General features: G+C 39.2%; 1 protein-coding gene across 3 annotated transcripts; it reads right to left on the bottom strand.

Annotated features, from left to right (window-relative positions):
- Positions 1 to 180: 180 nt before the first annotated feature.
- On the bottom strand, positions 181 to 27,777 carry LOC111867349 (DDB1- and CUL4-associated factor 7). Of its 3 annotated transcripts, none has more exons than XM_023857128.2 (10): positions 27,514 to 27,777; positions 22,276 to 22,401; positions 20,060 to 20,189; positions 19,408 to 19,549; positions 15,220 to 15,318; positions 9,521 to 9,643; positions 7,825 to 7,948; positions 5,621 to 5,772; positions 3,214 to 3,331; positions 181 to 1,505 (listed from the first exon to the last, which is right to left on the bottom strand). In XM_023857128.2, exons 2-10 carry the CDS (start codon positions 22,283 to 22,285, stop codon positions 1,330 to 1,332), a joined length of 1,074 nt encoding a protein of 357 aa, XP_023712896.1. In that variant the 5' UTR covers positions 22,286 to 22,401; positions 27,514 to 27,777; the 3' UTR covers positions 181 to 1,329. The 3 variants fall into 3 exon arrangements, with proteins under 3 accessions (XP_023712896.1, XP_023712905.1, XP_023712911.1); XM_023857137.2 differs by having other exon boundaries at positions 22,324 to 22,401; XM_023857143.2 differs by lacking the exon at positions 22,276 to 22,401.

Here is a 27,777-nt window from a genome sequence, read left to right as displayed (position 1 = left end):
TGAAACATTTGGTCTACTACACAACTGGACTTGATATTATTTAATGAGAGTCCTGACTTGTTTTATATATGTTTTGTGTGAAAAGATAAACCAGAGATACCCTGGAATAATAATTAACATAATTATATGAATATTATTTTTACAGTGCAATTACATACTTTACATGAAAACATGTATTATTTGCTTTATTTTTGTTTCTTTTCAGAAGAAAGGTAAATAAAATACAGATTCCTTGAGCCCAATAATTTGTAAAAAAACTGTTAAGGAAGCAGTTAATCTAACTGTATTAACTCAGTTGCCTGTAAGGCAGTTGTAGTTGGACAGCACGAATGACAACCTCAGCCATACTGAATCTGAGCTACCTTACAGAGGTTACCTAAAAACCTTTCAGATTACCTTATTCTCAATTAAGAGGTTAATTATTCTTATTAATCACTGGTGAATGGACTAGGCAGCCATCTTTGCATTAACAGCTGTGTGATAGTGGTCAGTAGGTTGGAAGCAGTACACCATCAAGATGCATGGGAGAATGGAGGTACAGAGCCAAGCATTCTCAACCTTCGCTCTTTATATTCAAGCCACGGTCACTTTATCTCCAGCACTGACAGAATTCGAGGCTGGGTGGGCCCCCAAATTTGTCTAACACTCTGAAAAGAGTAACCTGTCGTGCCTCTACCAGGAAGCAAATCTCAATTCATTGGTCACCTAATCTGTAGCCTAATCACTACACTGACAACAACAAAAACTTCTTAAATTCTGAACTTCAAAATTATAACATCTATGTTGTCCGTGAGAAGAATGTTTAGCATTCAAAATCATGCAGACCTTTCTTAGATACTCTGTATTATCAACAATTTGTATGACCTATCATATCACGACAAGATATGCAAGTGAAGTTACATATAATTTGCTCTGGAATTTTTAAACCTGATTTCAGTCAGACGACTTGCACGTCTCTATAATTGATTGTTTAACATTTGGTACATGGCTGTCTTTTTAATTCTGAAGGCTGTAAGTTTCGACCTACCATTCTTCATATAAAAATATCCGACAGCTGTCTACACACTGTACAAGACAATACAATTTCTCAAACATATATCAGACATCACCACCTAATATATAAAAACATGGTGACTGTTTTCTTCCACTGTAATATATATATATATAAAAAAAATAAAAATCACGGGGTAAAAATAGGCTTCCACAGGAAATATCACCAAAACTGACTGGTCCAGCTTATGAAAAAACAATAAAAAACTTACGAATGTAACATAATGATCATGTACCCAGCAGATACATGCTTACCACCAGGGCCACAGCACTCGCATCTCACACACGCAAAATTTCCAGTGCTTTATTATAACAAATTGCAATCCAGTCTGGCTGTGTTGCTCCCCACTGTATCTGATTGATCTCCCCTTCTGCTGCAGTGTAGGCTAGGATGGGATCCTCAATGGCTCTTGGCATCTGCTGAATGTCCCAGATTAGGGCCTGATGGTCATCACCTATAAATTATTTAAGCAGATCTTGTTAACTGTCCTTCCATACCTACCACAATCTGTATAAAAGATTCTAGTCAAGTTCTGATATCCAAACATAACATAAGTTATGTGTTAAGATTCTTTAATCATATGGGACAACATAATTGCTCCTTAAAATGTGAGAGTTTCAACATTCTGAATGCCATTTTAAAGTTTAATGAAGACAACTGAAGACCCAGAAGTAGATTGTAATATCAGTTTTAAAAATTGTGAATCCCAGAATGGGTTCATAGCACCAAATCCTTAAGTCAGAAAAAGGACAGGAAATAGTTACTATAGCCTGAGGGTTTACAGAGAATTTAATTTAGCCGGATTAAAACACTTTTTTTTAAATAATCCATTAGAATTATGAAACTATCAGAAATTCACAAACCACTTAAGCGATTACATGCTGCATGATTTGCAAGTCACATACGTACAAAGGGTTATATTCATTATTACACTGCACCAGATCTCAACACACTGAAAATTCTTCCAGAAACATGGATTTCCTGCACACTCCTGCAACAGCATAATGCTTCCATAGCCTGCCCTACTTTTGGGATGCTGCTACTATAATCCAACACTGGTTGTAATGTCTTCACTACTGTTGTTTAATTATCACGTCTAAGCGAATAAGTGAAAAGCCTGAACATAATTGTAGGTGTACACTTTGATAAGACTGTGTATTTACTGTGGGATTTATGATCACATCCTCTGTTAGCTAATTGTCCAGCTTTTCAACATCATAGCCCACTTCCTGTCTAGACCCTGCCTTCAAGACATGAAAGGGAACAGAACAACCCTCAAATACATCAGGTTGAACCTATGAAATATATAATCATTACCAACTTATGAATGCTGTAACATGTGGAACACACAGGAACTGTAATGAAAATATGAGGGCGGTTCAAGGTTAATCTGAACTTTATTATTTTCCAAGAAGATGTGGGCACCAGAAAAATAAAACTCTTTTATTGACAGTTGTTGGCAACACTGAACTCACTGATTCACAGGTGGTCATGTGCCCCACTTGGGTGAATTAGAGCTACCACAAGAGGGCACCAAACCTTGTCACTCCTAGTGAGAACAGTGATGTATCATCACATTCCTACTCAACCTACATAAATCCTTCATAGGTTGAATGCACATTACAGGGAAGAGACCGTGTCTATGATTGCCAAGATACAGACAAGTGTGCTTTGTGGTTCAGGAATGATTAATTTTAATTCTCTTTAAAATGGTGGAAAAATTAATGTACAGTATTACAGTAACTTGGTTTGCAATGATGTGCATCAAGTGTTTTGTAAGAAGAAACCCAGGAAACTGTCACAGAAGATCATCCTACTGCATGACAATGCCTGTCTACATACAGCAATAAGCCAAGCAGGTAGCCACCTGTTTTCACACTTGTATCTCGCTCAGCTTATTCCACCTTGAAGATGGAGGCGATAAGTTCCTCCAAAATTTCAGTTGACTTTCAACGGACTACATGGCATTATATCCCAGAAGATTGTACCTTTCATGTATCACATGTTAATAACTTTTCATGCCTCTGTTTTTACAGGACTTGGAGGATGAGACAGCCAAACAAGAGATGTAGATGAATCAAAGCACATAGTCTTATGAATACCCAACATGTACTTGGCATACAGACTTCATGCTTTTTTATTTGTATGGCATATCAACATACCAGCTGTGCAGATGTGGCAGGAAGAATGTGGTGCCCATGCAATGCCATTAACGCAGGCACGATGGTTATTGAGACGAGCCACTGGGGTACATGGCACCCTTACGTCTAGAATTATAACCTGCAACAAAGAGGGAAGGAGGTATGTCACCAGATACCCATGTATCAGTGGAGAGCCTTGACATGCAAGCAAAAACTATCAATCAATGGCTCCCTTTGTTGGTCCTTGGCAACCTTTTAAGTTTCTTGAGCTTTTAAACAGTCTGCTGGACTCCTTAAACAGGGGATCAGCCTGAGGAGGTGAAGACAGTTCATGCCACTGTGATCAGAACCACACAGCAACTGGTGCCTTAAAATTACTATCGACATTGAAAGCATAGTGTAGAAACTGAATAATTTTCAATTTTACCCTTGCTTAAAAATCACAACACATTTGTTTCTTTACTTAATTTCATTAGATTAGCCTTTATCAGCCATATGTGCAGCATTATTGTGTCAGCTCATCTGTGGTCCGGCTGACTGTGAAATAGCATTATGTCACCAACACACCCCTTTCTTTTGAGACAGTCTATAGCAAGTATGACATTGTATTTTTTCCACTGCTCTGCCATGAGGATTCATTGCGCTGACCACTCAACACCCTCTTTCTGCTAAATTTGGCACTAACTTGGGCGACAAGCAGCGGTCGCTCAGTTGGTGTAGTTGGCTGAGGTACTATGCTACAAGCTGCAAAGTTGCGAATTTGAATCCTGATGAGGTAATTTTTTCAACTGACCTAATCATTCCAGCCACATTATTGCCCTGGGGTTGACCAAACCTTTAACAGAAATTAGTACCAGGAATCTTCCTGGGGGTAAAGGGCAGCTGGCACATAAGGCTGACAACTTCACCGCCAGCTGTGAGCTGACTGTCTAGATAATGTGGAGCCCTCAACGTCTCAAAACCCTATGGGCCTCATGGCCTGTTGCAGGGACAGCTTTACTGTGTTGGGTGGTAAAAGACGAAAAGCCCAGTGATAACTGGCCATCTGCTCAGATACATATTATGCTGGATAGGTATTATAAGTGCTGCTGAAATGTAATGATCAGATTGAGAATATTTGTATCAGTTTGTGGCTTGTGAAATAAACCGGCTTTAATCATGCCTGGTCCAAAATCAGTGCCAAACCCTGTTTGCGAAGTAGTACATTGTTACTGCTCCCACTTATCGCCTATTAGCAACCATGTGACAAAGAGTTATTCCACTCTCTCCTAAGAGCAGAGCAGTCTGGCAAACCAACGAGAGAAGCAGACACTGGCAGAGTGCTACAGCATGGTCCAAGCCACTAAAGATGATAATGCTGGTATGATGACGAGATAATGAGTAAGTTATAAACATTGGCCCTAGATGGATCACCCTTAGTCTGAAAGAACCAGGCTGCAGTAACACCTTACCCATGTCATCATTCAGTCAATATGTCACTCTCACTTGTTCAAAGTTTTTTCAATTCTGAGACAGGAGCATATGAATAAGTCAGAAGGAAGACAAAAATAAATAGAAAACAAACATCTTCTTGCATGTCTGCAAATGGAGCAAGTGAAGGTAGGGGCTGGGATAGGAGGTAACCATTGTAAGAAGTGCTAAACAGCAATGTCCTACTAGTATTATTAGGCTAGTAAGAAACTAAGCGAAAGAAATAAAAGGTTTCTCATATGTTTACAGTTGAGAGATTGTGAGAATGTGTGGAGTGTAGGCCACCATGAGGACCACCGAACAGATAATTTCAAAACACTCAGTCTCACTTAACAGAACCGTCAGAAGAGAGAAAGAAGTATTATAAGATGAGGAGTATCAATGGTTCATAAAGAAATCTAAAATTCTCGTCAAAACACAACAGCCATCACATAAAAAAACATTTCACCCTGCAGCAAAGCTACTCATGTCCTACAGGTCTACTAAAATATAACAATAAAATGCATGACTGCAACTGGAACTGAAGAGATATACTGCACTTATATGCATAATTTATTCATATTTTAACCTAAAAAATTGGAAATTGTGGTCCAAAAAATATGCAAAAACTACTTTTCAAAGTATAATTTTATGTGTTAGACTGAGGTAATTATAACTGAATGTGTTCTGGCAACACATTATGAATGTTTGCACCTATGAACTCCACCACAATTCCTTCAGGAACATCAAAATGAAAATTCCTGTTGATAAAATTCTGATTAATGCTTAATTTTTGCAGAAAATGCAACAAATGTGAATGTAAGGTGGTAACACAGTATGGATATTCACATCTACATAATCCACCGTGCGGTTCCTTCAATACTGAGATGAAAATGCCCCTGGACAAGATGTAACATATAATAAATATATATAATTTTCTTTCACATGGATACTCTGCCATGATACTACATGAACTCACTTCACATGCATCCATGGCAACTGTGGCTAAATAATTGGGATCCTGTTTGTTCCATGCAAGACGCAGAAGTGGCGTGTGCTGTGGATCTTCATAGATAATGGTGGAATGCTCCAAGTGTCGAAGGTCAAACATCCTCACTGATCCGTCAGCACCTTCGTAAAACAAAACAGACATTTCTCATGACTGTAAGACCACTAGTGGTAACACTATCAAAGAAACTGAATCCAAAGCAGCAACTACAATGCTGTGGTCCATGTCACTGTAAGGAAAGATGCCAACAAGGGACCTATGGGACAAACCAGGGAAGGATGGTACAGACAGGTACTAGAAACCATCAAGAACAGTTGAAAAAAGCTGGCAAGAAATCAAAAAGGAAAGATTGTGAGAAGAGAGAAGATACTGGAGTCTTTAATTTCATCAATCCTCAAGGGTGGGTAGTCAAAGTGTAAAATATGGTCATCAGTCCTGTGGGACTTGGAACCAAGAATCACTGTGCTGGCAAGGGCCAGCAGCAATTTAACAGTAAGTCAGTCAGTGCCGGGATCAGCCATGATGGAACACATCCTCAAGGGCCCCCTATATCTAAGCCCACAGCCTAGTAACATGTTTGTGAGGACAGAGCCAACAAAGTACCAAGAAGTGATATAACAGACTGCAAAATGATATGGAATATTTGTGGAAGAAGAGAAATCAAAGTCCATTAAACCCAATTACCAACCAGATCCGGGAGTATAGTCACGTATCACATGACAACATACCTCACTGTCTCAACCCCCCCCCCCCACTTTCTCATTCTAAAGAAAGAACAGGGAAGACCAAAGACTGGAGTGCAAAGTTTATTCTGTTAGAGTAATGACTCCAAGAGAATGATCAGCTGTAGTGTACAAGTGGATGTTAGTCTGTGAGGTAGTTTGCATGTGTTTTGTTACACATGAGTACATAAGGCATGGATATACCATGCAGAGTATACAACATAAATTAGACAACACAAGAACAGTAACAATCGACATCCTGGAAATAAGGCAGAAGATAAATTCATGCTTAAGGAACAATTAACACAAAATAGTCTAACCAATAATCGCAGAATCAGACGAAAAGTTCCACGGCCTCCTACAGCAAAGACACCAAGCTGAATACAGCACATGACATTTTTAAATTAATTTAAAATCAACTTTTAATCTTCAACTTCTAGTTCCATATCTTATATTTAAATCAAAATCTAGATGCTAGAATATAAATGGACATAGGAAGTAGTCATTTTAAGCCTATGTATGTATATATGTATACATGCTTTACAATTCAATAATGAAAATGTGTAAATCACAAAACCTGAGGATGACCCTATAAGGGTCAAAACATGCAGTGGAACATAAGTTAATAAATTATAGTTGCATTGATGATGGAATTTGTATTATCAGTTATATTCAAATAAAAGGATGCAAACCTTAAAAATACCTTTCGTAATTAATTAAAACTGAAAATAATTCAAGAAGCTGAATAAATAAGAAATATTGCTGCTGGTACAAAATACATTAGTGAAGTCTCTTGAGAGAGTGGAGAAAGAAGACAAGAGTCGATGCTTCAGAGCAATGGTAGCCAGAGGCATTTCATGGCAAAAATAAAAGTGAAATATCCTGAAACGGAGAAAAAGTTCAGTGAATATATGGCAAGCAGCAGCTTGGACGTTTGGTATCATCTGAAATGTTTCATGTAAAATGTACAAACCTCAGCAATGGCAAAACAATAACGAATCCAAGGTTATAAGACAAGCTGGGGATCAATGATGGGGTTTCTGTGGAAAGAATGATGGTCCCCTAGTTCCTGAATAGTATGAGGCTGAAGCAGGGATAAATGAAGAACACTATGTACAATTTCAACACAATATGCACTCTATGTTGTCTTTCACTTGACAAGCATACTTTACTGCTTTAATGAATTCACATAATCTTTCTTCAGCACCTTCCTCCTACAAAAATGGTGCATACAGTGTATTCCAGTACTTCAAGAAAATGAAATATTTCTTCCTGGTGTTCACAATAAAAGCATACCCTCTTATTATTACGCTGATGGAGCTAAATGAGTCTCATGGCAGATATGTAAACTGAGTCCATTCTAATGCTTTCCAACATCATGAACAAAATAAGGAAAGCTTTGCATGGGTATATTACCTTCACTTAAATTACTTAAAAACTATCAACACTCACCAACTGAAGCAAACATGTCGCGCCCACCACCAGCCCGACTAAAAGCTATATCGTATACCTCTTTATCATGGGCTATAAGCTGTGTCTTCACATGGCCAGTAACCAGGTTCACACGTCCCAACACCTGCAGAAATGGAACTTACCTAAGTTAGGGGCATTGCATCAATTAGGACACTGAAGTGTAATGCGACAAAAAAAAAAAAAACATTTTACAGAGTATCTGCATGAAATCAGAGGGTCATATCTTCATAACAAAACAAGAATTCATAAATTAAGCAAAACTTATCAGACTATGTCACTTAAAAATAAATAAGTAAACACAATGAGATGAGTAATGTATGACATTACATTCAGAAAATAAAGCTAAATCAGCCTCTCTTAGAACTACTTAGTCGATGCTTAGTAATATTCATGTCATAGCTTCTCAGTTATCATGGTTTATGCAATGTGGGCAATTGCCAGTTTTCTAATTAATTAATTGTCGATTGGTTCCGGAAAAGTATAAAGGTTTATACAACAGGGCATGCTTCTTTCTGTATAGGTGTTTAAATCTGCAGAGGCAGGCAATCCCTGAATAAGTCTCAATTAATCCATTAATTTTCATGAAGCTTGATGGGAAGGACCCACTATTGCAGCCCACTCCAAATCCATACTTTTAAAACAATTACAAGATGGTGGTCATCTAGAAATTTAATGTCAGAGTGAAACCACATCAAAGTAGGAGAGTGAAAATTTGTATAAAAATGATTTCTAAAATTATGGATACTCTATTAAGTACCTAATATCAGAAAGTGGAAGAAATGCTAAATAAATTTTAAAACATTTTTAACTGATGACAACTGATGAATCATTATATTTATCAGCACAAGAAATATGGTACGGTGGTACATTAAAGCTTGCTTAATTTGACAGTATTTTCTTGTGCGTTGAAAAGTACCAGAATGTTAATAGAGAAAACCTTTGGAGACAATGTGTTCCAAAAAATTATACCTAGTTTTCACTGCATTAGCTTCAGTCCAATTTTGTTTACAATTTAATCCTGGGTTTCTGAAATGGGGATTCTTCATAATAGTTATTAATCAAGAGCAGTGCATCCAAGTTCCTCTGAAAAGCTTCAATAACAGGTATAAAACTTCTTAGTTTTTATTAATTCTACACATCCTTGAGGTCCAGATAAAAACAAAAGAAACATACACTATCTAAACAAGTCAATCTTTTAATCTTGCACCCAGGTGACATTCAGAACCTGCAAACATTCCACTCAGCAACATAATTTGAAGGTTAATTTGCTGATGAGCAGAAGAACTGATAGATTTATATTCTGACATGCCCTTAACTGAACAGCTTCTGTGGCACTGAACAGAAAGATAACTGAGAATATTGAATTTGGATGGATGTGGAGGAATGCAGTTATGTCTCAGTCTACTTTTCCATGAGTTGCCTGAAGAGACAGGAAAACAATGAAACCCTTCAATCAGGACAGATTTCTTTTGAGTTGTGAACAGAACCCAGGTCCTCCCAAATATGAAGATCTAATGCTAACCACTTTGATGTCTGCTAATACATTCTGGATGACAACTTTTTGACTCTTGAGAACATACAATAGAGACCTGATACCAGATATTTAATCAGAAAAGGAGCAGTAAAACATACATATATATTCATGCAAACATAATGACAGATCAGTACAACTCACCTGTCCAGTTTCTAAGCCCCAGATTGTGCAAGTTGTGTCGATACTGGAGGTTCCTATCAGATTTGGATCTACTTCATTCCAGTCAAATGATGTAAGAGGTGCACAGAAATCTGAATTCTTATTCTGGAACAATGTTTCATACAAAATAAGAAAAGACAAAGCAGCCCAGGCCTACTACTGCCGCTATTTGTTTTAAGATCAATTTTAGAAACGTAGGTCTCATTTATCTACTTCCAAAGAAATTAACTGAAGACTTGCATAAGTGTTGTAAACATATGAGAATTGAGAAGTTGTGCAACATTTCGTTTTTGAGCTACAGGTTCACTTTAAATCTAAAATTAGAAGGCAGACTATCCCACTGCACTCCTATTTCTTTCTTCAGTATATGACACATGCAGAATATCTGACCAGAAGTATTGACATTGATGATACACAATAACTTCTCTACTCAGCTGGAAATCTGGCTGATCAACACAAAAAAGAAAAAGGAAATTTCATAAATACAAAACAAACGGCTGACTTAACCCAAATTATCCTGTTACTTGTTGGTTTCCTAACTGACAAGCGGAAACCATATGAACAAATTTATACACTGAACCGGCTTATTGGATTGATCACATGAGCCACTTGTTTCCAACACACATTATTCTGTTCAATTTGTAACAGCCTAGTTTAAGCTCATCTTTTACTCCAACCTTCATAAACCCACAGGGCAGACTCTAATTTTAGTATGAGACCCTGTTCCAGACTAAGTTTGTGTTACATGTTAATTCCCTTTCTTTCTGTTCTTGGTAAAGTAGTGTGGTACAGTGCCTAGATGGTAAGAACTTTGGAGTCAGAGAAACATCACAGATATCCACTGCTATACAACAGCTGAAGAATGTTGGGGGCATTTTCCCACTGCCCCATAGCAAAGTACATAAAGACAGGTAATGAGACCAAAATCAAGAATGACTGTGCTGCCATAGGCCAATAGCAATCTACATGACCATCTGACTGACTACACCCAGAGCCATCAAGCATGGAAACATTAGGGACAGTCCCTGTTATTGGAGGCCATAAAGAAGCAATGACTTTGTGAAGACTGGAAAGACTTGAAATGTGCTGTAGTTATTTGCATATTGTGAAGAGCAATAAAAGTATCATAATTATCTGTTCTTAAGGGTGATAAGCATAACATAAATTCAGTTATCAATCCAAACTAAGTCTAGTCACTGACATGTGACAATTGGTGTCTGCAGTTTATGGATTCTAGGCTAGAAATGGATCCTGTGCCACAGCTGATGCTGCACCTGCCCATGGACCAGTAGGAAACGTCTATTAACCAAGAGAAGATCCAATGGCACGAAGGCCTGCAAAGAAAAGATGAGAGCTGACATGAAGGCCAACTGGGAAGAGATAAAGGTCACCATAAGGGATGGCCAAGAAAAGCTGGAGGCTACAGTAAATGCCATCTGGTATGCAGATATGGAACTCAAAGAAACCATATAACCAAGTGACTGAGGTACCTCAACACTGACATTCAAGAGACATAACTAAATGTAAAAGTGATGAGGATGTTTCCTGATGAATGAATCCAGAGCCTCTGCAAGGAACTTATCAGCAAGATGCAGGGAAAGGAGGAGGCCCCCTGCAAGGAACTTAGGAGCAATATATGGGGGATGAAAAAGAAACTTCACACAGAATTTTACACGGAGATCCAAGCAATAAGACTACACATATAAGTTACAAAGACACTGATAGAGGCCACACACAGGAAATTAGGAACATGCTTGGAAGAGGTCAAGGTCTGAGTGGGATGTGGAGGCTGAGGGAACACAGTAACTGGCATAGGTAGGGTTAAACCACTGAGTTTCAGTGGGCCATGATCTGGACCATGTCCCATGGCCAGTTTGAGGCTGTGCTGGAGCAGAACAACTGGGCACCCTAAGAGAAAGGTATGCACTTACATTATGTCCTGCAGGGCAAGCTGTCAGTAGTCTACACAGTGTCCCTGCAGAAGCAGAATACAAAGACATTACTGAGGCACATGAGTGTTGCTATGGAGACCACCAACTGACCATGCCATACAATTCCCAGCTGAAAACAAGGACCCAACTCTCCGGTGATTCTATACAAGGGTCTGCAGCCACCTTCAAGCAGCTGTTCCACTGGGCCCTTGCTGGGCTGTCTCAAAACTCCATCCATAGGGCAGCAGCTCATGTATTTGTTGATGGGATAAGGACCTGAGAAGGGCAGTTCTCCCTTCTCATGGATGATGAGTGAACACTGAACAAGACCCTAAGCCAGGCCCTGAGGTTGGAGCCTGTGAAGGCCACACTCTGGCTGTCAGCAAGGCTACACATTGTAAGGGCTGGAGTGTCCTTGGAGAAACAGCTGCCAGAGACAGAGACAGAGAATAGTAGGACAGGGTAACCCACATGCTGACAATGTGTGGGAATCAGCCATCTTATGAGAGAATGCTGACACACGTCCCTAAAATGACTGCCTTGAAGGCGGTCAATCAACACTTAAGAAATGAGTAGAGGACATGAAAAATGTCCTTTTACACACTTCACATGTCAACAAGGAAGGGTGATGACAGCTTAAAGATGGAGGGACAGATAGGTTACAAGTCTGTCTCCTGCCCATCAATACTGGAGCCTCAGTAACAATTGTTCAGACTGGACATCACTGCAGGGCTGCTTGAGAGAAAATTGACCCGGCCATATGTCCTGCAGATGGTGTCAAGGAAGACCCTCCCTATCTTGAAGGAAGCACTAGCAGAGCTGACACTGGGGCAGTGTCCACTGACAACTTGGCTGTTTGTCACCGAAGTCACATCCTGGGACTGGATGATTTGCGTAACCACAATGCATCCATGGATTTGAGAGATGTGCTGCAACAGGGTGAAGAAGTACCACTGTGACCTCCAGGAGTATGACTACACTCATAATCTCATGTGAAGTGGTAGAGACTTGGCGTGGAGTCGTGACAGTGCAGCTAGAAGGTGTACCACAGGCAATGGATAATCTAGCTGGACCAGGTTCCAATGCTGCAAACTGAGCTGGTGTGCCCAGGTGGTGAATGCCATGTTAATCCTCCCACAAACTGCCAGTTAGGACAGATGGAAACTGTTGGCAGAGGAAGCACACTAATGGCAGGGCACCCCCAAAAGGAGAAAGACAGGTGGAATGTACTGCTCTCTGGAGGAGGAGGATCGAAATGACAACATACAGCCAACTTTACAAGAAATGAAGGCTGGATGATGTCCAAAGTGGAAGAACTGGGTCTAGTGCAGCGCAGTGACATCATTCAAAAGGGTGGTCACAGACAAAACAGGGAGAACCTATACCTGTAAGCTTCTCAGAACAAGCAGCCTTAAGGAGGGAGCACTGTGACATGACACCCAAAGTCAAAGTTCTGGAGTCAGAGAACTATGGCAGAGATGAAAATTGCTGTGCAACAGCCTCTTGAAACATGTTTCCATGGTAATGAATAGGAACACAACAGAAGAGGAACTATGGGGACAGTGTTTTCCCATCGGTCTGTAACAACAACCAGCGAGACTCAGATCAATAGCTGTCAAGCAAGGAAACATGAAGACTCCATTATTGGAAGCTGTATCAAGCAATGAGCATGTGACTTGACATGTACTGCAGGTCCCTGCAGACTGTGAAGAGTATCAGAAGTGTGCCAATTACTTGTATTTATAAGTGAGTATCCGATAAACTCAATTATTAGTTTGAACCCTGTGTCTACTCACTAGCACATAAGAGTAGTAACCCTGCTATCCTACTGTTCTCTTAACTACGGTGCTAACATTACATTTGTGTGTCCTCTCACTTGTGTCTTGAGACACACTGACCTGACTATCTTGGGAACATAGTTCTGGCTCCCCACCGCTGCGGCCCGGGTTCGACCCCAGGTCTGGTCAAGGGGGATTTGTGGGGGACAAAGTGGCGCTGGGGCACGTTTTCTCGGAGTACTTCGGTTTCCCCTGCCAATCTTCATTCCACCAATTGCTCCACAAACACCCTCACCTATTATCTGGGGCTGGTACAATAGGCCAGAAGTGGCTGCAGTACAAGGGACTTAGTCCCACCCCACCAGCGAAATCTTGGAAACATGATGCTGGCCTTCCTGATAACTACACAGTAACTGATTAAGAAGGTGGCTTAATGCTTCAATGGATGTGTTCCCTTTGTGTTGTTACATAAGGTCTCACAGATGCACAATGGATCTAAATCTGGCAGTAAGTATTTTATATGAATGAGGACAATATTTTAAACTTTTATATATATGTCACACAAAATGATATGGTAATGTGACATATTCGCTCAAAGCGAGAACTGTGGAGTCACAACAGCAAGCCGTTACCAGGCACTGAGCTTTAACAACAAAGGAATGGTGTTTTCTGTGCAGTCCATGCTGATGACTGTGCATGCAACAATGGAATATGTTATGACTGCACAGCAAAAGAGCAACAGAGCAAGTGGTGTTCTCTACACGGTCTATACTGAGATACTATAAACAGGATGAGTTTGCAGTCAGTCAATTAGAGGACTGCTGGGGTTCAGCCATTGTGATCTGTTGCTGTCAGAAGCTGGCAGCTGAGACCAGGGACACTTGGTGAATCCAGATGAAGGAAAACGTCTGCCATTGGAAGCTGCTACCAAGCAGTGCATTGAAAACTGTGACTGAGTACACTAGTCCTTGTGTGATAGTGATTTGTAATGGATAGTCACAAGTTGTGTGTTAAAGGGTCCAAAAAAACCCACTTATCAATTTGAGACCCATCTACAGTCACACGCTCTAACACGTGACATTATTAACAAATTCTTTTTCCTTAGTGGGATGGGACTAAGTCCGCTTGGTAGTGTGGCCACTTCTGGCCTATTTTACCAGCTCTAGATGATAAATGAGGGTGACTGTGGAACATTGGTGGAGTGAAGATTGGCAGGGGAAACCGAAGTACTCGAAGAAAACCTGCCCCAGCACCATTTTGTCCACCACAAAACCCACATGACCAGACCAGGGTTTGGACCTGGGCCACTGCAGTGGGAAGCCAGCGAGTAACCGCTTGAGCTATGGCGTGGCCTGTATTAACAACTTACTCCACCACATGTTCCAGTTTTACAAACACTATTAACAGGTTGATGATCAGTAACACAAATGAAATTACAGAGATTACATCATCTACCCTGGCTCAACAGATAATACCTGTCACATGAACCATCATCAAATTTACGACACTGGGAAAATACATAAACATGTAAAGAAACTGACAGTTGACAAAAAACTGGAAGTGAAATTTTTTGTATGAAAGCAGAGATATTTATGCATGGGAAAGATTAATAATTGTGATAATCGCTTCATATCTTTTATATGACAAACATAACATATTTTGAAAACAAGTATGCATACTAATTTAGTAAATGATTAACATTATGCTGTTCTGTCCAACTGATATGCCTTGAAACTTTGTCATACCTACACAAACTGGATGCAATGCACAACATAAACTGGATAAGGGATTCTGAGCATCATCTAATTTCTTATATCTTTCATGGCCTAAATGCAATTAATGGCCAGCATTTATAATAAATATTTAAATATTTGATAATATGATATAAATATCAAAATTAGTTTAAGAATTTAGAAACAGAGTTATGGAAGAATGATTGTGCCTATTAGAGATACACCAAATTAAAACTTACATTATTGAGGACACATTCCAGTCTTGTTTCTGGCTCACCTGCACGCCAGACTCGCAAATAATCACCACTTGTTGCCAGCAGATCTGGGAACACTCCTTTCTGCCCACAAAAACATATGTGAACAAGCATAGTAGCCATTCAATAAGTGTAAACTGAATAAAATAGAAGTATTTAATAGTTCAATAGAAGAAACTGTAAAGAAAAATCATTCATTTTCATATTGTGTCAAATCTTTGCAAATTTAATTCTGTATATATTCCTTTAACTATACGGGTGACAGCTGAAGCTAGCAGGAAATCAACATGGTTTGTTAATCATCTGGCATAGTTCTGAAGAAAATAAACATTACATTATGTACAAGATGCATACAATATAGTCAAAGATTTAACTTTATTATCTAAGTGCTGCAGAATTTTTGGAAACTCTGTTTCACTACACAGCCACATTTCTACAATTCACATATCTTTTGTATTACTACAAGCTTCACAAACCTGGCTACATACAATCTTCCAAAGCCATCTGCAGCGAATGAACGACACAATGACTCTACCTGTTCTTCACGTTCACATTTCTGGACTTAAACTGTGGTTGCAGTAGCAACACCTGGAAAATAGTTTTTATTGTGTACAGTTCCTTTAAAAATATATGTGCCTAACGAAAAAATGCAGACTGTGTACTGCCAATTGCCAGGACCTGACGGCCAAGGCACTGCGTAAGCAAGTTGACTCTCTTGTGTATGCAGGGAGGCAAAGAAGGGAAAAGAAGAAGGTGCTAAGGTGTTTCTGTCACCCAGAAACCACATAAACATTAAAAAAAGAGCAATAAACATAGACGAGTTATGCAGAATATTATATATTATCGAATATTATAACAAAAGCAAATTCTCTGCTGTCAAAAGAGTAACATTTGCTCTTAGAGAAAAGAAAAATGTGCATAAAGATTCAATTCAGATTTTATTAATTCATTCTTATGGAACAGTTCAGTTCTGTTCTGTTCCTACACAGTCTGCTTCAATATCAGCTTCCTAATGCTGCCTCTGGTATACATGTGTATGCAGACAGCAAATTTGCAATACTGGGTTAACTCCCCATTGGTTCTCACAAAATATTAAAATACATGGTTACTACAAATGATTCATTCCATTTCAAAACACTATACTTTCTGAAGTAGTACACGTACAAATATGATTGATACATGAAAAGAACCATAAACTCACCAAATTACAAATGTTGTATGTATGCCCTGTTGGTCACACAACCAATGGTCATCGACAGTAGTTGAGTTCAGTCCAAACATTTTGCAGCACTCCCTTGTCAACGGTCATCACAGCAACATTAATGCGTTACCTGACCTCTACAACTGTTGTTGGCAGTGGGGGCATGTAAACATGGTCCTGCCAACCGGTGTATCACGATGTAAACTTGGTGAGTTTGTGGTTATTTTCATGTATCAATCATATTTGTATGTGTAATACTTTGGAAAATATAGTGTTCTGAAATGGAATGAATCATTTGTAGTAACCCTGTATACGAATCCCACTACAAATTATTGTATGCAACTTGTAATAATTGTGCAGGTTGTGATGATAATTTCATATGTGTATTCATTCTTTTCACTTCTGACTGTGGTGGCCTGGGTTCAATCCCAGGACAGTTCATGCAGGATTTGTGATGGACAATGTAGCACTGCAGCAGTTTTTTCTGAGTACTTCAGTTTCCTCTGTCGAGTCTTGTTCTACAAAATGCTCCATTTCTCCCATTTATCAATGGGCCATTTAGAGCCTAATACTGGAGGACTCAGTCTCATTGCACCTCAGGAATTTAAAGAAAAATAACTGAAAGCTAAAATTCATATTTCTGCCCCAAGATGTTGGATGTGTTACACCATTTCATTCCAAGAGTGACAGTATAAATATTGAATCCTTAAGTTCATTTCACATTCCTCATACAAGAAATGGACAGTGCCTGATTCACAGATTCATTTCGAAGCATTAAAAATCCTATATTCCAATGATACAATTATTAAGTAAATATGGGCATAATAATGTAAGCTGCAGCAAACTTTTATGTCGTTTCTACTTCCTTCATCTATTTAAATTTACTGCTTGGAAAAGTAGTTCTGTGCTTTAGCAGCATTGCCAACATCAGATCATATTTAGTATATCAGAACATGAAAGCAACTGTTATATGGGATGTGTTCTTGATAGTGATAGATCTGTTACCTTCTACATTTAATATTAAATACATATAAATTACATTTAAATAGAGTATCATAAATATTATACATATAAAAGATTATTAATGCCATCCAGTGTGATTGATAAATGTTGTTTTTTTAATCTTTCATTCTTTACATGTTTCAGTTGGAGCGACCATCTTCAGCATAACAACACAGCATGATCTGAACAACTGGACAATGACACTAGAGAGTCCTATTCTTCAAACAACGGAACCACAACAGGGAATACATTCATCTTCCTTAAAAAAGAAGTATAAAGACATGAACCAAACTGATTTCAGATGTTAACAAGTCTTTTATACAATACTTTGTAAATAGACTAATTATACTAATTTATAAATATTTTACCAAATTCATGCACAGCTTTGTAATTGTTAAAGCATATATTATTTTATATCTATAACATTGTAATAGTAGTTTCTGTATGTACTGATAATGACCTATGACACTGTAACAGTAGTTTCCGTACATATTGATAATGTCCTTCTGAAGATGGTCACTCCAATTGAAACATGTAAATGGTGAAAGATTCATACAATTACCAGTGTGACAGACCAGGATGAACCAAGTCAAATTTATTATACACATATTAGAAATATATTAATAATCCCTCTTTTAAAAGGTTAAAACATTTTTGACATATTGCTACACATTGGTGTGGCCTTTTTATACTCTATGTATCGTAAATTATGTTGTTTGGAGCAGTTACTGTCCCGCTGCCTGTAACCACTTATGTTCTTGAGGTCAGTTCCCTATTCACTTTGACTTCACAGCAGCACCAATGGTCAGAGCACTGCACTTGCTTCAAATTCTACTCGACTGTTCTGAACTGAAGTTTCATTGACTCAACTCTGCGCTGAACTGAGCCGAGGTCTAAAAGAACACCTCATTCTCTCTGCTGCTTTCTCCATTCATGTAGGCACAATACCTGCATGGAGGAATTTAAAATTTTCACATGATCTTCGTCTTTCTCATTAGCCAATCAGTTTCCTGAACATCCCAGATTGAATGAAGGGCATGCACAATCAACGCAATGTGATCCTACCATGCTCAGTTCCCACCATATTGCTCCTTCCAAGTAGCCCCCAGGTAGTGTACTAGCCACACCCATCTCCACCCCAGCATGTCACTGGATCCCGTGGAAGACATCACTGATCTGGGTGATCATCTTGTAACAGTCTTCCTCTGGTTCGGGTCAGATGATACAACCAGACTCAGTCTCCTTCCTGGAATTCTGCAGGGTTAGGTAGGTGATAATAGCAGGTTTTCATTCTTTCAACAGCCAGCTTCAGATGCTGACGAGCGTAATGCAGCCATTCTACAAGGTTGGTCCTGGACTACTCCTTGTCAGAGCAGGAAGCAGACTATCATCCTTTAGCTCCCTCTGGAGCACAGAGCATTATCAAAGTGCTGCCATCACATAGTTCTTGCTGACTTGTTTAATTTCTCCCCATGTCTTCCCAGCAGGCAAGGCTTCCTCTCGTATTGTTCCCTGCCAATTCCTCTTTTCTTTTGTTCTTGTGGGTTCCACTCCATATCCTCCTCCTTACTTGCATTTTCATTTTGAAGAGTGGCCAATCCACTTCCATTTATGTCTGGTTATTTGTTCACTTATTTTTATTTCACTTGTCTGCTCCATAGTTCACCATCTGTTGTAACTGACCATCTCACTGTCACTATTCTACAGTGCTATCAATTCACAAAATTTCGTAATTTTCTACATATTTACTGGGTGACTCACCATGTCTTACATCCATATAACAGAATTGATTTCACATTAGAGCTGAAAATTCTTTGATCTTATTTATGCTACTTCAAAATGTACATAAATATTGTCTTATACCTTGAAACTTGTTTGTGTATCCCATACAGTTGCACTCATAATTCAAGGTGACTATTAATAAAGAATAAATTATGTCAACACATTTTCATGTGTGTAAATGTACTCACACTGTCTGGTATCCACATGATTTTTGTGGTAGGATAAGGATGGTCAAATGTGCTCTTTGCACTGAACTCAGAAGTGTCTTCATCTAGTGAAACTACTTGTACCTTGTTGTTATACTCCTCAACAAAGCTACCCAAGGCAAGTCTGAAACAATACATATATGAAATACCACTGAGAAAGTATACACAGGAAAACAAAATTGTTTATGATAGCTTTAGACTGAAATATGACATACAACTGATTTTGGAAGACATGACTCTGTATTCATCAGAATTTGACTGTAAATGATATAAATGTAATATGGTAGTACTCACATTTTNAGGACATAAATTATATATAAGTAATGTAGAAAATTATTTATATATATACAATTGCAAATAGGAAAATACGGGGGGAAAAAATAAACTTCAAATAGTACAGAAATTGGGGAAACAACAAATTTTGATATGAAAAAATTACACGTCTTAACAGCCGTGTGTTAATTAGCGTACATTCTCACATATCAATGTTGAGTGAAAGCAAATACATATTATTATTATTATTATTATTATCATCGTCATCATCATCATCATCACCAATTCCTTTCAACTTTGTACTGTGATATTATGTAATGAACCTGAAATATTTTTTGGCTGAACTTAAACCTCAAATTACCTGAATCGTTTATCAGGGCGAACTGACCAATTCATGCTGTATAATGGCCAGGGAGCTTCATATTTATATATCTCTTTCCTTTTTGGAGGAGCTCCATGGACTGCCATTGTTAAGGCCCTCTGTAGTGGCTCTGTAACATTCACATTAAATTACATTGGTTGCAATCTGTCATCCAGTTGCCCTCACCCTCTTGTCACGGTTGGCAAAATTCATACAACTTCCTTCTGGCTGAAGAAAAACAATCTAACAGTGTATACATGCTAGAACAGTTCCAATTACTGAGATGATATACTTTTACGCAAACAGAACTGTGCTCAAGGATGTGTCACAGCTCGCATGGTTAGAGACTGGTTTCAGAACATTAGAGTGGTACACATGCAATAGAGGAACACGTCAAATCCACTATGTCAAACAACAATAGAGAAGGGGTTGTAAGCAGTATTCTCTGTGGGTCTGCTCTGAGGCCATACGACTTCACTGACCAAGTTGGTTGAGCAATCAATTAGGGGACTGCTGCAGGTCGATTGCTGTTAACCGTTGCTGTCTGATGCTGGTAGATGAGGCAGGGGGCTAGTCTGAGAACATAGAGTAAGGGTAAAGTCCACCACTGGAAGCTGCTACCAACAAACAGCTAGTGGAGACTGTAACAGACTGAGAACACTAGTCTGTGTGTCATACTGATTTGTGAAGTGTAGCAACAAGTTGTATCTGTGTGCAATAAATCCAATTACCTAACCAAACCCCAACTATAGTCACTCTATCATGTGACAATATGATTATTTCCCATTTCCATCTTCACTCAGCATGCAACTAGCCCTTTTCAGAGCCCAAATGAGGTACCATTTCCTTTGCTGAGTTCCCTTTGAGACAATGGTCATTTTTCCTCTGACTCCCTCACAGTTCCCTTCAGGCTTGGACTGGCCTATATTAGGCCAGATTTTCCACGCACATTTCAGTCAGCATATTACCTGCCTCTGTGGTTTCATTTTCCTGTCTTACTCTCAAACCCTAAGGATGGGGGGAATATGTTCCTCTAACATATCAGGCTCTTTATGAACTACATGATATTACAACCCAGGAAACCATACTCTTCACGCTAAAGAATGGTTTCTGTTATGTGAGCTGCATCTTACAGAAAGGTATTCAATTACAGAATATTTGGAAAATAGTAAGTCTAAACAGATATGTCTGAGGAAGAACTAACACAACACAACTGGTAAAATGACCAACATATCTTAATCTTTCATGTTTTATAAAGTGGACAGTATTTTAACTACAAAATAACCATTTTTTTCAGCTTATACTACACATTACTTTCACTGTGAACTAATTTTTGTCTGTATTATTGTGAACAGCTACTTAATATTTAGAAATTTTCTCAAATGACTTACTGGCCATACGAATGTTAAGGCTTCATTACACAGCATTCTCATATACTTAGTTTATCAACATTTACTTCTAGACTAACTTATTTGTTAGCTTGTGCAACAATTTCATCGTTGTTCATTACAACATTTACAATTTCATGTACTAAATCCATACTATCAGTATATGCAAGAACACAATTTGAGCCATTTAACTGCTGATCTCTTGATTATCTTGGTCATTCCTGCTTATGCACAGATGATAAGCCGCAATAAGTATGATACTCCTTTAACCAGTCACGAACTGCAAATGAATCAGGTAAATGTAAGATTTGAGGTTTTCACGGCGGTGACTATGAAGAAACCAGTCTTCTGGGATGTGGCACTGTGTAGATGTGGTATTAACCGACGTTTTGGAGGCATGTATCGCCTCCATCTTCAGGTACAAGCAGACTGCTTGTACAGGTTCTCATGGTCTCTTCGCTCGCAGATTTCTTATTTTCCTTCTACCCTGAAGATGGAGGCGATACGTTCCTCCGAAATGTCGGTTAACACCACATCTACACAGTGCCACATCCCAGAAGACTGTTTTCTTCAATCAGGTAAATGTTCATCTCCATGAATTTCATTACCTTATCCAATTAACGAAATGGTACTCGTACCACTGTTCCAAATATGTCAAGTAACATGAAAAGCCTCTCTACCTGAATCACATTTCAGTCACTTGAATGGTAGATCCAATAACAGCACACAAAGTCATAAATATGTCTTCCACTAATATTAAGTGTAATTATATATTTACAGCATTAAATATTTTGTTAAAGTATTCAACCTCATTTATCACATACATACCTTCACACATCTAACTTGTGTATCAATGTTTAACTCAGTCATACTAACCCATTGGATTTCTGGATCACAATGTGCTATTAAAATGAATGAATGTATCAGCTCTGAATGTACTGTCATGGAGTGACCCTATAAACAAAACAAGGGACAAAATAAAACCGTGGTAATCTGTCAAACTAAGAAATCTGGTAAAATACGTTGGTTTGTAAGGGGAAGGACGGTGAATTTCTGAGTGAAAATCAATCACTTGTGAATGTGTACCCGAACAAAGTTCCAAAACACACAACCATGCAAAATATTGTATAACTCAACTACTAATTACAATTTTTCACCAGTGCTCCAAGGGGAGCTGATGTAGCAACTGGTTACAGGCTGGATGACTGAGGTGTTGGAGTTTGAGTCCTAGTAGAGTCCAGAATTTTCTCTTCTCCATGTTATCCAGACTGCACTGGGGCCCACCCAGCCTCCTATCCAATGGGTACCGGGGGCTCTTTCCCCAGGGTGAAGAGGACGGGGCACGAAGCTGACCACTCACATCCAACCAGTGCTGAGGTTACGAAAATGTGCATCTATACAGCCCCTCCCCCATATGCCTCCACGTCACAGTGCTTATAGTTCAGCATAGGGGCAACTTTAGTTTTTTTTTTTTTTTTTTTGCCAATGTTTCATGTTTGTATATATTTCTGATAATGATACCGCTGCGGAAAGTATGACATGGATTACTTCTTGGCTGTCTATGGTGGAAGTAGGTAAAGCAGCATGCATAGGATTATATGTTTCTGCTGGCCTTCAAAAATTAGTTACAGTCTTACGAGGTTAAAAAATTATCAAAACATATTAACCCTCAAAATCCTTCTTTTCTGAGGACAATGTTGGGCCAAAGGACTACATTTCAGCTGGATGTCACATATTAGAATTCTCATTCCTTTACATTAAACACACATTTTGTTCAGTTTCTATAGGCACCTAGCCTTCGATTGGTGTTGTCACGATATTCTTAGTTATATCATCAGTTCTGATCTGAAATTGCAGACAAGTCTGTCCTGATGGTGTGCAATATAGTACTTTGCTCCTGCGCTCAACATTAGGCTCCAAGGGATTAAAATGACTAAACAGTTTTAGTGCATTATAAATACCACCACATTACCAACTTACACTTACACGTAATGTTTAAATGAGAACAGGTATATGTATATATCACAAGTAAAACTGACCAAATGAGTAATGTCAGCACATTACATCTTGCAAGCAAATTCCTGGAACAATCCTCAATGTTCCCGAACATTACATGTCGCATACACACAAATTCAAACTTAAGCTTTGGCCTTGACCCACATTACAAGTGGGACTTAACACTTTACTTTTTATATGCAGTTCATTAAATTAATATTTATGAAGAAATAGAATGTTTTCTTGCTACTTCTAAGCAAATACTGTTATGTCAAACACTGAAGACTGTGACAGTTAATTATATGGAATAAATCATTACATTACGTTATATCTTCACTTATGGAGGTAGCAAAGAATGCGAATGAGCTTACAGAATCATGATAAACAAACACTACTCACATAATGATGGTTATACAATTAAATACAAGTAATTCATTAACCTATGGCCCAAGATAGTAAAAAATCCATGTAGCATTATTTTCTAGACAGAAAAGAAAGACTTGGGGGGAAAAAATGAAGGCAGAACTTCATAAACAATGGAGAGTTAAAGCATGGTATTCATTTCTGTCTCAACCCGCCCCCCAAATGAAATTCTTACTAATCCCTCATGTATTATTCCGTCACACAAACTGGTACTTATGCATTAAGGGGGTGATACAAGTAACTACAATTTCCTGACACATCATTGTTGAAACTATCGAATCAAAGTTCCGGTACACTTATTACCACTATGGAAAAAATCACTGAAGAAGGCACCATTGTCTATTCAGATAGATGGTGTGGGTCCAAGATGAAGAATTTGGATATTGTAAATACCTGAAAGCTAGTAACAAGCACAACTTCAGTCTATCCAGCAGGTGGCATGCACAATCAACATGTGGAATGTATGAAGAGATGGGGCAAATGGTGTAACAAGAAGAACCAGGGCAACAAGCATTACTATCTGAAGTCTTAAATGGACAGCACTGTGTTGCAGAGGTAACAACATGGATCCTACTGATGCCATTTTGTGAACAATCAAACAACATTGGCTACCAGAATTTGAAATTCAGTTTTCCTTGTTCTAATTTTCTTCCCTGAATGAAGACACCATTAATGCATAAGCAGCCAAAATTCAAAGGAACATGGAAAACACCACTGAGAGAAACCACTTTGGAAACAAAGGCACATGTGAGATTTCATACTGCATCTAAGAGAAACAGCTCAGGAAGATGTGATGATTCTTGAAAACCAAACAATCATTCAGATAGTGAAAAAACTACAAACCTCTCATATCACTCCAGATTCATTATCATACTCATAACAACCCACTACTGGTCCTATCCTGAGCCAAATGAATATTGCCCACTTCCTCAAACCCAATTTCATTCAGATCCACTTTAATACTATGACAGGATGTCTGACATCCGTAAGTTTCAGACTCCTGGACCTGCATGAGTATCAAAGAGTCATTCATTATTAGTTAGCTGACAGAAACCCAAATCCCCACCACCAACAAATTATTATTGCTGAGGAGCACCTCACCTAGGTAGTCTGCTGCAAGAAGCCAAGAGGCTACAACAGATGCAGTGCAAGTCATTATTCTTGTTATGTCTGCGTTCAAGCCTGCCACCTCGGTGCAAGAAGGGACTGAGGCGAAGAAGCTGCTGAAGGTGGAGAGTAAGCAAAGGAAACTGAGAGGAGTCGTCAAATGGTTAACAGAAAAAAAAACCTGTAGATGCTTACAGATAGTTACAAATAAAAGATTTCAGTCCCAAATAAATCCTCTCACTATGAGAACCCATGGCATACAAAGTTCCATGTGACACCAACTTCACACATTAGACAGTGGATTGGAAATGGGTCCCACATGACAACTGGTTACGGACAGGATTATGGGCACACTGGAATTCCTACAAAGTGGCCAAGAAAGAAATGCAGGCTGGCCATGAGAAAATGAAGGCCAGCAAAGAAGAGATGACACTCACAATAAGTGTTTGCCAAGAAAAGATTGGCCACCCAGGATGAAATGAAAGCCACAGTAGTGCCATCTGGTATGACCAAACCAAATTGAGGAAACCATCAGCAAATGGGTGGAGGGCATTCTGGAGTCTGACAATCAGTATGCCCAGAGCCTGTGAAAAACTCAAAACAGAGGTCCAACAGATACAACACAAAACAAAAGAGATGAAGACACTGGCAGTGGCCACATGGCTGAGTTCACAATGCAGCTGATGCAAGCCAAAGTCTGAGTACAGTGTGAACACAGGAACAGACATATTTGGGGTAAAGTCACTGAGGTTCAATGGGTCCATGTCCTAGACTGTGTTTTATTTCTAGTTCAAGGCTGTGGCAGGGCAAAACAATTGGACAGCCCAGGAGAAGGCCATGTACCTATTCACCACCTTGCACAGACATACTGCTAGCGTTCTGCATGACATCCCTGCAGAAGCGAAGTAGGAGGAAACTGCTGAGATGCTTCAGGACTGTTACAGGGACTACTAACTGGCCTCAGCCTATTGTTTCTGAGAGCCAGGACCCAGCTCACTGGCCAGCCTCTCAAATAGTAAGCTGCCGCCATCAAGCAGTTTGTCCACCAAGCCCAAGTCAGGCTATCTCAACACTACATCCAGAGGGAAGCAGCCTATGCATTTGTCAAAGGGATATAAGACAGATATCTGAAGCAACAATTTTCACACGTGGTAACACAATGCTTAATCAGGCCCTCAACCAGGCTGTAAAACTGGAAGTTGGAAATTTGGTGAGTGAAATACCATCAAGGCTGCAAGTTTAACAGCTGAAGTCCCAGTGAGAACATGGGTTGCTGGGGGCTGAGTGCCACGCAACTGGGTGACCTGTATGTTGACAGTGAGGCCACTGACCAGACGGGCTGCTCATAGGAACATCCTGAGGTCCTGCCTCACAGGTCAACCAGGACCTGAGAAATGAGTAGGGAATGAAGTGAACAAGTGCTGGTTAAAATCACCCCTGCATTCTTGAGAGTGAGACGAGGAATGGGTATAGGATATTGGTGGGAATGCCAGAAGGAAAGAGACTACAGGGAAGACCAAGGCATAGGTGGGTGGACAATATTAGAATGGATCTTAGAGAGATAGGATGGGATGGTATGGATTGGATAGATCTGGCTCAGGATAGGGACCAGTGGAGGGCTCTTGTGAACATGGTGATGAACCTTCAGGTTCCATAAAATGCTGGGAAATTCTTGAGTAGCTCCTCCAGAAGGGCTCAGCTCCATGAGTAAGTAAGTAAGTAAGTAAGTAAGTACATGTTTTTCTTTACATGAAATGACCCTATTCCCTCACAGCATTCCTCTACAGATTTGTGGGTAATTATACATCCAGTCAAGGAGAAAACAGCCATAGTACACTTAAGAGTTATCCACACAATAAACAATGAGAGAGAGAGAGAGAAAATGTGTTAAAGTAAACTACTGAGAGTTCACCAAGCGTACTTTTTCTGAATGTGAAGATCCATGAAAGACAGTGTATGTGACATGTTCCTAATCATAAAACGTGTCAAGATTGTCAGAATCACCACAAAACCAACAATAGCTAGCAAACATAAGCCCAGAAATCACAATATTTACACCATATGACTCGATTATTTTAAAACATTCCGCTAGAAGAGGGAAATAATTGGCGGTTTACTGTAATAACGCAACTACATGGTTGATGCTGGTGCTCGTTTCGAATCTGGGCCGGTACAATCATCCTGACGTTTTCCCCACAGTCCCTCTAAACAAACGCCGGCGTATTACTTCAAATTAGGCGACGGCTTCTTCCTTCAACACTCTTTCCAATTCATTATTCACTATTAACCAGCTATTCAACCTTATATAGATACTTACTGACAGCGTTATTAAATAAACTATAAAAATATAACATAAAGACAGTACAGCTCCTAATTCCGCACGCACACTCTCATATATACAAATAAGATTACAAAACATCCGTTCTCGAACAGAGGTCTAGAATAAAATTACAAATATCAGAAATGTACAATTAAAAATTACTAACTTCACTACATCAAACACACCATGTATCTTAAATTGAAAGCCAGTGTACTCTTTACCTTCAAGCACTCGGCACACAAGTTACCAAAAGTCAATTTAAGGCCGAAGTACTAAAAACAAACCATTAATACGTTCACAGTCCACGTACACTTGTTTCACGTGTTGTGATCGCAAATAAAATACCATCACAAACACATAACGATCCTACTCAGCTCTTTCTCCCATTACCCTTACTTCCATAACCACAACCGTCATTAAATATCCTACCGTTCCGACGGTGACGGCCATTTTCAGCATGACGACCATGACCGTCCCTGACCAAC

This window comes from Cryptotermes secundus, unplaced genomic scaffold (assembly GCF_002891405.2).
Source record: "Cryptotermes secundus unplaced genomic scaffold, Csec_1.0 scaffold477, whole genome shotgun sequence".
Lineage (NCBI taxonomy): Eukaryota > Metazoa > Arthropoda > Insecta > Blattodea > Kalotermitidae > Cryptotermes > Cryptotermes secundus.
Note: the sequence above shows the minus strand (reverse complement) of the source record. Positions and strands in the feature narration are given on the sequence as shown.

Coding starts and splice junctions, on each gene's coding strand:
- LOC111867349 (XM_023857128.2), bottom strand. Junction 9,644..15,219: donor TGGAATGTGTCCTCAATAAT/GTAAGTTTTAAT, acceptor ACATTGTTCCAG/AATAAGAATTCAGATTTCTG. Junction 7,949..9,520: donor GGGGCTTAGAAACTGGACAG/GTGAGTTGTACT, acceptor CCATTTCTGCAG/GTGTTGGGACGTGTGAACCT.